Source organism: Panicum virgatum, chromosome 7K (assembly GCF_016808335.1).
Source record: "Panicum virgatum strain AP13 chromosome 7K, P.virgatum_v5, whole genome shotgun sequence".
NCBI lineage: Eukaryota > Viridiplantae > Streptophyta > Magnoliopsida > Poales > Poaceae > Panicum > Panicum virgatum.
The window spans coordinates 39,117,689-39,132,419 of record NC_053142.1 but is presented as its reverse complement, the minus strand read 5'-3'; the positions used below and the strand labels follow the sequence as shown (position 1 = coordinate 39,132,419).

At 47.6% G+C, this 14,731-nt stretch overlaps 3 protein-coding genes across 7 annotated transcripts in view; 1 reads left to right on the top strand and 2 right to left on the bottom strand.

Annotated features, from left to right (window-relative positions):
• Positions 1-355: 355 nt before the first annotated feature.
• LOC120642435 (ammonium transporter 1 member 1) lies at positions 356-2,678 on the bottom strand. Its single transcript, XM_039918950.1, has one exon. It carries the CDS (start codon positions 2,426-2,428, stop codon positions 929-931), a length of 1,500 nt encoding a protein of 499 aa, XP_039774884.1. The 5' UTR covers positions 2,429-2,678; the 3' UTR covers positions 356-928.
• A 7,009-nt stretch (positions 2,679-9,687) lies between these two features.
• Positions 9,688-10,619, bottom strand: LOC120642590. The gene is made up of 2 exons (XM_039919183.1): positions 10,393-10,619; positions 9,688-10,275 (listed from the first exon to the last, which is right to left on the bottom strand). Exons 1-2 carry the CDS (start codon positions 10,515-10,517, stop codon positions 10,065-10,067), a joined length of 336 nt encoding a protein of 111 aa, XP_039775117.1. The 5' UTR covers positions 10,518-10,619; the 3' UTR covers positions 9,688-10,064.
• A 1,639-nt stretch (positions 10,620-12,258) lies between these two features.
• LOC120642360 (endoribonuclease Dicer homolog 4) overlaps positions 12,259-14,731 on the top strand; it is a 29,960-nt gene continuing 27,487 nt past the window's right edge. For 2 of the 5 annotated variants that reach the window (XM_039918834.1, XM_039918832.1), the window contains exons 1-4: positions 12,259-12,545; positions 13,274-13,451; positions 13,641-13,751; positions 14,120-14,260. Coding sequence is in view for 3 of the 5 variants with exons in the window: in XM_039918832.1 (XP_039774766.1) it covers positions 12,445-12,545; positions 13,274-13,451; positions 13,641-13,751; positions 14,120-14,260 (531 nt within the window). In the remaining 2 variants the exon portion in view is untranslated. Of the gene's footprint in view, positions 12,546-13,269; positions 13,452-13,640; positions 13,752-14,119; positions 14,261-14,731 lie in introns of those variants that run through there. The other 3 variants (XM_039918831.1, XM_039918833.1, XM_039918836.1) reach the window with 3 other exon arrangements.

The window sequence follows — 14,731 nt, the reverse complement described above, 5'->3', positions numbered from 1 at the left end:
TAGCTCAATCGTTCAAAAAAAAAGAAAGAGAGAGAGATTGATAGCTCCGTTGTTGTTTTCCCGTGCGGTAGTATACGTGACACATACTATATAGGCCTGCCTTTTGTTTATGCGCGCGGCGCGTTGTTTTCAAACGGGCGCATGCACGGTTGTCACGACGCGGGCAGCAACTTGGTCAGAGAGCCAGGGGAGCAAGCTATATGTGGCCCTCCACCATGCTGTGCAATCTCTTTCCGTCTCACTCGGCACTACTCGGGCACAGTTGGCAGGAGTAGCGAAAGTGAGAGGGTTGTACTGTACGCTTGCTTCCGCGGCACACGTATTTTGAGAATGTTTTCTTCAGGTACAAGACTACTGCAGGGAAATTGGGAGTTTATTATTATGATATGCTGTTTTGGGCATAATATTATGCACATAAACATACTCCATGTAGAAGGGCACACCCCAAAGCCACAAGATTCAAAGGAACACGCCAAAGTTTCGATGGATGGGTAGAGACTGGCTACGGAGACCACAGGACGGAGCCCTCCAATCGTCGCGAGCCACCTATCTCGACCAGCAGCCCGCCACACCTTCCGAGCTCCGATCATGAGATTCCACCACAAAAATGACCGCATTATTAGCCGAATTACAGATAAACCCTACTAGCTCCTACCCGTTCCATCGCATCCATATATGGGCTTTCTTAATAAAACACACATGTACAAATTAGAGAAAATCCCAACCAAAACACACACTCTCACTCGAACGTGCTTCGATCGTCACCCTAGTCTTGTTTTACTCTTCTTCTTTTTTGCGACCAAATTGGCCAAGCATTTGGCCAAAACGGTACCAGCAGCCGCAGATGCGATCGAGATCATCAAAATATGACGCGATATAAACAGAAAAAGGCAAGCACGCAATTCCTTCTGGTTTTCGTTCCTGATTTTTACACCTGGGTGCCGGTCGTCGCCGCCGCCGCCGCCGCCGCCGGCTCGATACGGTTCTGCGCGGACCTGAGCATGAACCCACCAACCCCGGCCTTGTCGCCGGGGTCCTCGTCGTGGTAGACGTAGGCGAAGCCGCCGTGACGGGTCAGGTCCATGCCGGCCATCTCGTCGTCGGCCGAGATGCGCAGCAGGTCCAGCTTCTTGAGCGCGTAGAAGAGCGGGCCCATGGTGCAGCTCACCCACCCGGCGATGACCAGGATCTGGATGATGTGCGCGGCGAGGAGGCGCCCGCCACCGCCCATGAACAGCCCGTACGGCCTCCCCGCGCCGTAGATCTCCTCCACGTACTTCTGCCTGGCGAAGAGCGCGGTGAAGAGGATCCCCCACGCACCGCACCCGCCGTGGAGCTGCGCGGCCTCCAGCGGGTCGTCGAACTTGAGGCGCGCGGCGAGCGCGTTGGCCCCGATGAGCACCCACGCGGACACGAACCCGCAGATCAAGGCGGCCCACGGGTCGACGACGCTGCAGCCGGCGGTGATGGCCGCGAACCCGCCGAGGAGCCCGTTGCAGACGTCCACCACGTTCCAGTGGCCCGTCTGGAGCCGCTTCCCGAACAGCGTGGTGAGCGCGGCGACGCTGCCGGCGAGGGTGGTGGTCACGGCGGTGCGGCCCACGGCCGACCACTGCCCGTGGACGGTCCCGGCGGGGCCGTAGGTCTTGAGGATGGTGGTGAAGGAGCCCGGGTTGAAGCCGTACCAGCCGAACCACAGGAGGAAGGTGCCGAGCACGACGAGCGACGCGCTGTGGCCCTTGAGCGCCACGGAGCGGCCGGCGTGGTCGAAGCGGCCGATGCGGGGGCCCTCGATGAGCGCGCCCCAGAGCCCGGCGACGCCGCCGACCATGTGGACGACCCCGGAGCCGGCAAAGTCGATGACGCCGGAGCCGAAGAGGAGCGGGCCGGACGTGCGGCTCGCGGCGGCCCACCCGTCGGCGGACCAGAACCAGTGCGACACGACCGGGTACACGAAGCCCGTGAGGAAGGCGGAGTAGATGAGGTAGGCGACGAACTGCGTCCTCTCGGCGATGGAGCCCGACGTGATGCCCGCGGCGGCGATGGCGAAGGCCCACTGGTAGAGGAAGAAGTCGTAGTCGAAGCCGGTCCTGGGCAGGTGCTTGAGGCCGAAGAACTGCTTCCCGATGAAGCCGTTGGAGGGCGTGCCGAAGGCGAAGGCGAAGCCGAAGAGGTAGTAGAAGAGCGCCCCCGCGGCGGCGTCGAGCACGTTGGTGAGCATGATGTTCATGGTGTTCTTGGCGCGAACGGAGCCCGCGCAGAGCATGGCGAAGCCGAGCTGCATGGCGAAGACGAGGTACGCCGAGAAGAGCAGGTACGTGGCGTCCACCGCCGACGCCGTGTCCGCGAACTGGCTGCAGAGGTAGTCCGTGGCGTTCGCCGCCGCCGGGCCCAGCAGCGGCGCGAGGTCCGCCGCGCACGTCGACATCTTTGCGCGCTCGCTCGCTCGCCCGCCCCCCTAACGAATCGCACACGTACTGCTGCGGCGCGGTCGTTGGGGATGCGAGGGGATGGGAGGGTGTGGCGTGGGATGTGAGGATGGGGGACGACGAACGGGCGGTGGCGTCGATCGGATTTATAGGAGGGCGGCGGGCGGGGTGCCGCCGGTGGAGATAGAAAGAGGGGGAGAGGGAGGAAAAACAAAGAGCAAATTGCAGTTTTGATTTCTGGAATAACAAATTGCAGTTTTTTCTTTCGCAAGATGGGATTCATGGGCAGGGGTTCGGGGGCCCACTGGCAGTGAATCTCCGGGGGCCCGTGGTGGCCGGGATCTCCCGGGCCGCTGCGGAATCTGGAGGCGGAGGGGAAGTGACCCGCCTCCGCGCCTCTCGGGTCTCGGCGGATGCCCGGCCACTGCCAGCCAATTAGCCAGGTGCCCATACTGTCCCTGTACATTGAGGTGTACATTACGGCATTACGCCGTGTAACGTGTGAGTTGGCATTGGCTCCAAACTAATTGTTTCTTTTTTTTTGTGATTCTCCAAACTGCCTTGATTCACTTTGTGTGCGTGTTTGTTTGTTGTGTTCCGGTTTCTGGTTGTGGTGCGCTCAATCAAATGGCCGGGGCGGGTTCGTGTCTACGTGGCAAGGAATCCTCATCCAGTGATTTGTTTTTCTGAGGATTTTGTGATAAAATCTCGCAGGTTCAGTTGTCACTGTGGTTATTCAGATCAAATCAGCCTAGCTGTATACTACGCAGTTGAAGGCCTGGAAACCAGCGGTCCGCGAACAGCTCCTTCAGCCCAATTTTAAGGACAGATTCACTTACTCAAACTCTTTTTCTAACTTTTTTTTTGCCAGTCAATCAGTCAAACTGTGTGCTAATATCTTACCCAAACTGCGAGATCCATTTTCCGGATTTCTTTTAGGAAAAAAAATTAGCACTGCTATTTTTTTTTGAAAAGCACTGCTATTAGCTAGCAAGTCTGGTTTCACACCATGTAGCATTTAAGGACACAGCAACCACATAGGCCCTCTTTAAAGATGACGAATTGAGAAACGGTGCACTTGTGGTAAGGCAGTAAGACTACAGTACATATGCGTGCGTTTAACTTTTTGCCAAAACTTGCTAGGCCAGAAATGGACAGTGCTATCCTTTTTGTGCTCAGATGAAGAATTCTCACAAGATTCTGTGTCACTTGCCGCCATTTTTAACTTCGAGACAAATCTTGCTCATGTGTCATGCGAGCAGTTTACTTTCATCACCCAATATAAACCAAAACTAACCCGGATCAGATAGCCTTACGCCCCTTGAATCTCTATGGCATGCCAAACCATTGTACCGATGTGCTACTAGACTATATATACCAACGGCCAGATACGCATCAGTCATTTGGATGCGCTTTGCAGAGCGATGTCAACTGTGAAGATTCAAATAGGCAACGTCATGGAGCAGGACGTTTGCGTGAATAAATTGACACCAAGTATGCCAAGAAACGGAACCTGCAAGCGCGTACCTATCAAGTTTTGTTTAATAATAAGCAGAGTTTTCTTGTTTTTGCTCCGGTCAGCATGACGATTTCTCTGATTTCGTAAAATTAAGGTACACATCCGTAATGGGCGACGTGCAAAGCCGACAACCACATGATTTTTTTTTTTTGGTATCGTGAGAAATATACGTACCTGATTTCCGTTTCTACGAACTACGGATATGTTTTCATGTACGAATCTTAAGACTTCGAAAGAGTCAGCTCCTAATTTCAGTTTATCTCTATCTCATCTTTTTTGGGGGAAAAAAAGAAACCCTCAGTGTTTGCATTTCATTTTTCTCCATGCTGGTATATAAGTTATAAGAGTTCAGAGAATATTTACTCAAGATTCAAGCCGCAAACATGTACCACCAATCATCTAGTCCCCATTGCTCACAATTAACTACTCCAATAAAATTTAGCAAATTGTCTACTTTTAAACCCCAAGCTGAGAAGATACCCCAAGCAACCACCAGTAAACTAGTGAAACTTTTCAAACATCTGCATCGAGAGAACTAACCTGCTCACTAGATTACATCCCAACGGCATCACAGTGTTCACGTTCGCTGTAAACAACGGATCCCCAAACGGCACAAGCAAACTCCTGCGGAGACCCGACGCAACTGGATCGCATCGCCATCGATCGGGCCACCCAATCAGGTTCGGGCGATCAAGGTCAGCGGCCGACTGTTTATCACCACGCTGACGCCGCCAGATCGCCTGCGATGAGTAGACTAACCTGTCGGTTTGGCGACAGCAAATTATCCTGGCACATCCGAGTCGTCTTACCAGCCTCTGAATATTCAGAGCAAGGCCGCGCCCACTTGTCGCATCCGTGGAAGCCAAATTCCTCTTCGCCTGCTCGTTTATTAGAAATCCTGCATGGGTGTGTGTGGAAACGTTCCTTCTTGGCCCGAAGAGCTGTTTCTGAGGTTGGGATCTCTGACCCTGGTTTAACTAACCGGGTTTCTGTTTTTAACAATGGAGTAATGCGATGTCATCTGGTGTTCTGATCTGCCTGCCGTTTAGATTATGCTGCTGGTTGAGTTCCTCTTGCAGTTGGCCTCCACATCCATTCGCCGGAGGCTCGTATCAAATGCCGGTGTAGCTGTTCATCCTCTGACAGACAACGCGTCATGCGAGCGGAAAATGTATTTTGACTCTGTATATGTGCATTACATTCCTGCAAGCATGTCTACATACCGTTGTATCTTGTATGATCCCTAGATTGCGAGAGTAGCATTGACATTGGACATGTTCGCCTGCCATTTGGGAATTCGGAATCCCATGGGCTCATCAAGTTCATGCTGACTGGAATCTAACTGGATCATGATCTGTACATCATGCAACTTAATTTGCATTGCCCTAATGTAGTGGTGTCACGATCTTGTTTTAGGTTATAGGAGGTTTGAACTTAGGGCCATAAGGCCCATAACTCCACATCTTGTACTATTTGCCTGAGAGTGCCCAAGTTTTTGTGGTACTTCAGTTCTGAATGTACAGGAGACAGCTTTATCCCTTCAGATTTCAGAGTTCAGACTGAAGAAAGGGGGTGCCTTACACTTATTTAGTCTTTATCAAACATTAGTCCCCCTTTGGTGACGGGCTCCATTATACCTACTCTGATGTGGGATTACCACTGCACTTGCACGCATTCATCTGGTTGCAGTTGCATTGCATGGCCGGCCGATTTCCTGTTCTGTCTGGTACTGAATGATATGAGCAGTTGAGCACATTGTGCTTGTCGGGACCGATTGCAAGTATTCCCCGGTTCGCCTTATATTAATCCCTATTTTTTTATGCTATATATGTTAAAAAATCCTGCGAATGATCTGCAACTTGGAGGCTCGACTTCGCCAAGTTGATTTCTTAATTAGTATCGCCCGCTGCTGATGCTGTGACTGGGAAAAGTGCTGGTATGATAACTAGATGATGCCGCGAAGTCCACCCTGGCCCCTTCTGCGTTTGGGATTGATCAGGATACAAGAAGTGAAGTCATGACTGATTGAGATTCCTCAGAAAACAGATACATGTGGTGCAGCAAGGCGATACAGATACCTCAAGAATCACATTTTAAAATGTTTGACATGGAAGAATAAGCTTCCGATTATAGTAGAGGAATCTAGGCAGACCCAGTTATCTCCCCATCGTGGAACGGTGACATTGCTCGATCCAGATGCGGTTCATCTAGGCGACATTTTGTGGTAGATTCCATGTAAAAATATTCATAGCTGAGCTGTTTAGCCAAGAAAACAATGCGCAATTTTGCTCTCAGCCCACTGGCCAGCTATTGTTTCCATTTCGGAGCCATGTCGCTGTAGCCTGTAGCTGCTGAAATACCAATATAGATTCAGCTATGCAAAGGGACAGCAGCAATTGTATATTGAGATGCAAAGTCAGCGCCCGCTACATGGCGAAGTACCTAGCTTGTGCGACATGGCCTTCTCCATTTGACGGAATGCTGAAGTATGCTTAACAATGGTAAATTCTACCTCTCGCTGGCCAAATTAGTTTTTGTTCTGTGCTTCGATTACCCGCATTATCCTCTGTTTTGTTTTCGCTAAGTAAATCCAGCAGCTCAATCAGTGCATCTGGTTCCCAGTATTCAACGAGGATGAGGGTGCCCAATGTACTGTCTCTCCATGGTGACAGAGATGCGCCGTAATCCCTACGCGTATTACTTGGAAACCACGGTCAATTAGCTGACCTGACCAATAGAGCAAGGAAGCGTAAATGTCATTGTTGTCGTGTCGGGCTGGTCCTGCAAAAGTTTTTTGCAAGTTGCCATTGATACTCCGGCAGCTTAAAGAGTTGACCTTCTTGTCACGGGAGCAATGGTTGGAGACTGAATCGCAGATGCAGCGCGTTAGTGCAGATATTTGCTAGTCAAGAAAGGGAGGATCTTGATAGCGAGCCTGACCTGTTGCCGGCCTCCCTGTTTCCTGAGAACGCTAATGTTCTGACCTTGCAGAAGCAGCTATCGCAGGCGTACTGGCTTTTCTAGGTAGTAGATAGTAGGTGTTCAGACTTTTTTTTTTTTTGATCATCGGTGTTCAGACTTGATGGAAGCGGTCAAGCAGCGACCCTGAGTTGTTGAGTACTTCAGCAAGTACCGGACGTTCCGCTTCTGCTAACGTGAATTGTGACTCTGGTTGGTATTGCCAGTTCGACACAAAGGCCTTGTTTAGATCCCTAATTTTTTACAGTGCTGCAGTAACTTCAAACGTCTGACTACTAATTAGAAGTATTAAATGTGGATAACTGACAAAATTCATTCCACAACCCCGGGTGTAATTGCGAAATAAATCTTTTAAGCCTAATTGGACCATGAATAGACAATGTTGTGCTACAGTAAATAACCTCTAATGACAGATTAATTAGTTTAATAGATTCGTCTCGTGATTTCTCGTCCATCCGTGTAATTAGTTTTATAATTAGATCATGTTTAGTCCTTTTAATTTTTGGTTGAAAATTGTTACAGAATTTCGTCTAAATTTTTACAGGATCTAAACACATCCAAAGCCACTGCTTTTACTACTTTCCACATTTTTTTTTGTTTTAACTAACTTTAGTCAAGTGGAAAGCCCAGAGGCCAGAGTAAGCCCCAGTTTGTGGTTCTAGATGTGTGGTCTGTGGAGAACCGCGTGTAGGTGGTAGAAGCCGGTGGGTGGCTTCCTGCCCGCCCAGGTTCCATCCCAGGATCGGCCTAGGTGTCTCACCGGGCTGTGTCCCCAAAATAAATTTCGATGCCTCACACGGATGTGCCCCAACTGTCATATCTCTCAGCTGTGGTATAGCCTAGGTATATCCGTATATGTTGTAGTTCTAGCTTGCGCACTAGGGGTGTGAGTGGGTTAGCGGTGTGCGTGTGGTGTGCGTTGGTGCGTGAATTCAGATACTACAGCTTGTACGGAAGGTTGAGGCAATCAAAAAAAATGTGTGGTCTGTGGCCTGGAGTAGGCCCACATTGAGATTCTTAATCTGTTACAACTTTTAGACTCTTTTGGCATTCTCTGGCCCATATGGCATAGGAAAAAAAATCCTTTTTGCCTCCCTGAACTTTGGGCCGAGTCCGCTTTTTCTTTCTGAACTTTGAAACCGGTTGACCAGCCTCCTCGAACTCCCAAAATCGGTCGCAGGACCTCCTTGAGTGGGTTTGAGGGCGGTTTTATTATTTTTCTTTTATGTTTGTTTTAACTGAATCTTTTAAAAATCATAATAAATTACAAAAAATAATAAAATAGAAAATCCAATTTTGTTGGACTCCACATGAGTAGGTATACGTAGTGAATATATTATATGTTATACTTTAATACAATTTTTTTGCAATATCTTTACATATATACTTTTTTATAATTAATTTATAGCTACAGTTTTCGTCATCCAATTATTGTGAAATTTTTATGGTGGGCTAATCATTATATGATTGAGCTGTAGTAAATTTTTTATGATTATTTAATTATGTATGACTGAGTTATAGATTTATCTATAGATTCGTCTAGATTTTTCTATAGATTTATCTAGTTTATATAGATAAATCTATAGATCAGTCAAACATTATCTAATAATTATAAATATTTTACTATAGCTCAATCATATAATGATATATCCACCGTAAAAATTTCACAATAATTGGATGACGAAAACTGTAGCTATAAATTAATTATAGAAAAGTGTATATATAAAGATATAGCAAAAAAATTGTACTAAAGTATACCATATAATATATTCACTATGTATACCTACTTATGTGAAGTCCAACAAAATTTGGTTTTGTATTTTATAATTTTTTTGTGATTTACTATATTTTTTCAAAGATTCAATTAAAATAAACATAAAAGAAAAATAGTAAAATTGCCATCAAACCCGTTCAAGGAGGTCCTGCGACCAGTTTTGGGAGTTCGAGGAGGCTGGTCAACCGGTTTGAAAGTTCAGGGAGGAAAAGTGAACTCGGCCCAAAATTCAGGGAGGCAAAAAAGACTTTTTCCTATGACATTGCTTGCCCTTTCGGACTCTGTTGCCAAGGCCTCTCTGGCCCATTTGGCATTGTTTTTTTTGGGGGGGGGGGGGGGTGGTGAGGGGGTGTCCAGGAGTATAGTATAAGCTGGGCTTTGCCTTTATGGACCAATCTCAAAAAAAAAAACTGGTTGCTTCTACCACGAATCAGTTTGCGTCCAAGTCCATTCAGATCTCGAAAATTTTCGCACAGCTTACCGGATCGCCGGAAGGGCCATGCAAACGTTTCTGCCCTGCCATTTCAGCTCCCGGTGCAGCGGTGTCCTGCGCCATGCGCCGTGCAAGGACCGACGGAGGTCACCAAGGCAAGAGAGCGAGGAGTGTGAACTGCGAGGAAGGTCAGGTCGCCACGGCGAGGACCATCGCTTTCTGGACCGGACTTGCATTGCCCGATCAGCAAGGAATCAAGGATAGCGTCGTCGTCGTCGTCGTCCACGTCTTTTCACACACCCCAAAGCCGGCAGGGGTGGCCGAAGCCAGCCACTTAAGTTGAAAGCGAGGAAGGCGAACAAGAAAAGGAGAAGCGCAATACCAAAAGCTACCGGTGAGTGACCATCCATCATTAAGCCCAAAGCAGGCGCCACTATAGTGACGCCGGCACCGCACAGGTGTCACGGCACTAAAGACAGGGCTGCCTCCTTTGGACCTGCCTTTGCTCATAGATTAACCGGCAGACCGATCGACGGTCAAGGAAAGAAAAGCGTCCAATCAAGAACATCATCTCTCTGCATTATATTGCTGTCACTGACGATATAGTATATCTGTGCAATAGTATGGCCGTAGTATATTGCAAGCTATCAAACTGTGGACCAAGCCATCAAATTTCTCTGTTGACTCGCAGCTTCTGAGAGAGAGAGAGAGAGAGAGAGAGAGAGAGAGAGAGAGAGAGAGAGAGAGAGAGAGAGAGAGAGAGAGAGAGAGAGCTTGTGGCTAGGGCTAACACACAAATCCTTGCTAGCTAAACCATGGTAGGTAGTTGTCGTTGCAGTAAAGAGGAGAGAGGAATTTGGGGCGTCAGAAAAAAAAGGAAGAGTGAGAAATGACTAATGAGAACGAGATGATGCGTGTGGCGCTCATAATTCAGGAGGGGTCGAAATTGTAGTGCTTGTCGACGCCGACGACGACGTCCCAGGTGCAGCTGAGGCCCTTGGGGAAGACGACGAGGTCGCCGGCGCCGAACTCGACGCACTCGCGGGAGCCCTTCACGGCGGCCCTCACCCTGCCCTTCACGAGGTAGCACGTCAGCGCCGCGTCGAACTTGAGCGGGAACCTCCCCGGCGGACAGCCCCATCTGCCATACGCGCAGGGGGAAAAAAACTTTCTTAGGAAACAAGGCAGAAACGGATGAGTTGCCCAACGAAAGAACATGGAGACCGGAGAGAGAGAAGTAGTAGAAGAAGAGTACTACTTTGGCCAGGACTTGACGCCGAGCTGAAGCAAGCGCGCCTCCGGCGGGTTCTTCTCGACGGTGATGGAGAGGCCGGGGGCCCTTGTTGCCTCCATGGTGTCCGGGCCTGTCGAGGCCGTCCCCATGTGAGCTACCTCCTCTTTGACTACGAAGATATAGAAGGCGCAGTGGACAGTAGTGAGTGGTGTGTGCCACCGGTCCTAGCCGGCCGGCAATAGCTAGAGCCTAGTAGAGGCATATAAAGAGGGACGCGACCAGTTGGATCGCTCGGGTATGGGGGAGCGCCAAGCGCACTTGGAGCTAGCGGCCGGAGGCACACGAATCTCTCCGCATTTTCGTGCCCTTTCACCGCAGCATCCTGCGTCCCAGATTCCCAGTGGCGAGTGCATGAATGTCACGATACGATTTTGCTCATTAAGATTTGAATCCTGCTGCAGTGCTCAATTTTTATAAACATGGATCTCGTATAGTACTACTTTGGTTTTTTGGATGATTAACCCTAGCCGATCGAAGGTGTCCACAGCCCGGACAAGCTATTTTTGGTCTTAAGTGAGTGAGCGTGTCGCAGTAGGTGGCAATGGAATATACTCCCTTGGATCCTTAATGTTGTCTAGCACAAGGTCTGTACTGTGACTAGTACTATGTATGGTCTCAAAAAAAAAAGAGACTAGTACTATGTAAATAAACAAAAATATAATTGAAAAATTGTTGTTTTAAATAGAAAAGAGTTATAGGCATTGAAAACAGTTTCCATGATGAATTTTCTACTATGAACTTTACGTCTGCAATGTGCTCAGAGAAAATAAAATTTATGTTGGCCATCCATAGAAATTCATGAGTATTGATGTCCAAAATTAAACAATTTGAATTAAGACAAAAATATAAATGGGTTCACATCTATGTCTCTTGTCTGGAGCTAGTAAGTTGTTGATCTGGGTAAAATTTATAGATCGAAAATATTTTATAACCCATATAGTCCTTTTGCCGACGAATGGATTACCAAATACAATGCCAAGTAATTTATGACTGACATGAAAAGATTTCTGGTATCATGCACTCATCAAAGCTATAAACGACACAGAAAGAATCGCTTCTCCATCAGGTAAGGGGTACACTGGACGGAGACATAAAGAGAAAAGCAAGTTCTTTGATTTCCATTACTCTGTCCTTCCCACAATATTTTTCATTAGGACACCATGTGCGTAGATAAATGGAGCACCAGTTCTGCTTGAATTTGACGGGTCCATGGCCTTTTGGATGCTAAAGATATCATACTCCCTCCGTTCCAAACTATAAGACATCCCAAAAATCTTGGAGAGTTAAAATAATTTCAAGTTTGACTAAGATTATAGAGAGAAATATAAAGATTTATGATATCAAATTGATGTACTATGAAAATATAACTAATAAAGAATCTAATGGTACTTAGTTTATATAATAAATGTCATTATTCTATTATATAAATTTGATCAAACATGAAAAATTTTGACTCTCCAAGATTATTGGAATGTCTTATAATTTAAAACGCAGGGAGTATCATGCAAGTTATGTCACTGGATTCTTCAGGCCCACATGTCAGGGGACCCCGGTCAACCGTCACCGATGACGCAAAGCAAAAAGCCAGTCAGTACCCCGGCGCACCTCGGCCCATGGGCTACTAGATCGCGGTTCGCGTCACCGCCCCGCGCCTACCGCATCAAACCCGGCGCGACATTTCGTTCGGATTGGTACCCTGTGGGCCCGGCGGGCCTCGGGCCTACGCCGCCAAAGGGGCCCAGCGGGGAGTTGCCTCTGCCGGTCGGCCCCCCCCTGCTCTCGTGCTCCGTGCTTACCTCATTTAACCCACGCAACGCATCCATCCCCTCCAGGCTCCAGCCTCCGGGCTCCAGCTAGCACATCCCGCCCCACTCTGCAGCCTCCTCCTCCCTCCGGCCCTCCCCCCAGTACGCGCACGGCCGCTACACACGCCGCGAGGAGATTCCACCTTCTTTTTCTGCCCCCTTTCGGCTTTCGCCCCGACCCTCCCTGCTGCTTCGGCTCGAAGCTTCCGCCATGGGCGAGGGAGAGGACGAGGCCTCGAGCTCGGGCGCGGCGGCGGGCGCCGCCGCTACGGTCGCGGCCGCCCCCAAGGACCCGAGAACGATCGCGCGCAAGTAAGAGCCCCCCCTCTCGTAGTACTCCTCTCCCGATTCGCTCTTAGATTTTCGCTGCGTGGTTTCTAGTTCTGAGGGGGAGTAGTGGAGCGGCAGTGTGCTCGAAGCCTCGAGGCGAGAGGCGCTGGTGGTTTTTGTTTGATCAATCTCTCGTGCGACGCCGGTTTTTGGCAGGTTTTGCGGTGCGCCCCCGACCTGTTTTTCCGCTTAGCACTTCATGCCGGGCACTCTAGTTTCGATTTTCTCCGTATTTTTTCAGAACGGTTTGATCGAAGCTCCGTTTCGGGGCAGTGTTTTAGGAGTTTTTTTTAGCATTAGTTTCGGCAGTACGGTTGCATCTATATGGATGTTTAATGCTCCCCTTTTTTTTGTGAGGATTTTTTTTTGAAAGATTTTTTGAGAATCTTTAATGCTCCCCTGTTACGAAGTTCGAGAACGCGATACCCCTTTATTCCAGTTGGCTTGTGTGTATGCGCATCAGGTTTCCCGTTGATAGCTGTTGCTTGACATTAAAAGCATGTGTGATCCTTCACCTGCCTACGCAATTACCTCAGTTAATGTTGCATGTACTCCTTGAGTGACACCTTGAGTGTATTTTTTTTAAATGTATATTGACAGAAAAAATAAGGACACTCTGCTTTAATTAATCAAGGATTCCCCCTGTTTCCTTTAAATGATACCTGAGGTTCAGAAACAACACTAATGGTTTGCTAGTTTTTGGTAGTCAGGTATCAGCTGGATCTTTGCAAGAGGGCAGTCCAGGAGAACATCATAGTGTACCTTGGCACGGGATGTGGGAAGACACACATTGCCGTGTTACTCATGTATGAGCTTGGACACCTCATCCGCAAGCCCAGCCGGGAGGTGTGCATCTTCCTAGCACCAACCATTCCTCTTGTCCGCCAGGTAGCATAGCTCCTTGCTCCGCTCACTATTATCTATATTTTTTGGGTAACGAATGAAGGCGTGGGCTCTAAAAGTTTTACTAGATTACCTCAATTATTCATGAATGTTTTTAGCTGCATCTTTCAGTACCAGGTGCAACTCTACATGCTTATTCAGTGCTATTTTTTCTGTATTCAATATGTTTTGTAGCAAGCAATGGTGATTGCGGATTCCACCAATTTTAAAGTTCAACGTTACTATGGAAGTGGTAAAAGCTTAAGAGACCACAAGGCATGGGAGAATGAGATGGCTGAGTATGAGGTATGGTTTGCTCTATGCTCTCTTTGCTGGCATCTGCCAAGTGGTCACTGGTTTTGAATATTTTCAATATTTAGCATAAATGAATAAAGCCGTAGTCCTTGGAAATATTTGGAGAAAGAATTCAGACATAGGCGTGTACCTGTGATCATTTTTTTTGAAAGAATTCAGACATAGACATAGGTGTGTACCTGTGATCATTTTTTTTTTGAAAAACAGAGTTCGGACTCTTGAGTAACATGAAAAATAAACCGTTATATCAACTTCTACACAAAATTTTAGGCGGAATATAATCTATTTACATCATTTTTTCCCTTCTCCATGCAAAAGGTTTTTCTGCCTAACTTGTGCTGCTTTCTCTGCCACTTCAGGTCCTTGTAATGACTCCTCAAATATTTTTGCGTAATTTGCGGCATTGTTTCATCAAGATGGACTCAGTGGCACTTTTGGTATTTGATGAATGCCATCATGCTCAAGCACCAAAAAGGCATCCATATGCACAAATTATGAAGGTATAAATAATCGTTTGCAGTACAATGTCAATGCTTGTACTATCCACATTTATTGGAGGTTCGGGAAATTTTATATTGAGCACTGAGCTTCCTCCTGTACCCGCGCATCATTAAATCTTTCATTTCTGCGATTTTCTCTTGATGACAGGAAGTGCCTTCCTTTTTGGACAGGATTTTGATGTAGTGACTTATCAAAAAGGAAAATAAAAAAATAAAAAAGAAACTATTGGACTGTAGATTTTCTTTTGGTACATGAAACATGTTGGTGGGTAAATTCCAGCCTCTAGACTCTAGAGGTTGAAACAGATTGGGCATACAATCCTTTTTGCTGATGGATGTCCTTGTTCAAATGTTTTCGGGTTGAAAACAATATGCGGACAATATTGGGCATGCTGGGGACTTATGTGATTATGCCTGTGATCATACATTTATACCTATATAAATGCATGCAAAGGATTCATGGATTTCTGC

Bases quoted from the DNA above. Each gene is read 5' to 3' on its own strand.
- LOC120642435 (XM_039918950.1), bottom strand. From the start codon at position 2,428: ATGTCGACGTGCGCGGCGGACCTCGCGCCGCTGCTGGGCCCGGCGGCG.
- LOC120642590 (XM_039919183.1), bottom strand. From the start codon at position 10,517: ATGGGGACGGCCTCGACAGGCCCGGACACCATGGAGGCAACAAGGGCC. The intron at 10,276-10,392 runs GTAGTACTCTTC...CGCGTATGGCAG, and splicing joins GGCGTCAAGTCCTGGCCAAA to ATGGGGCTGTCCGCCGGGGA.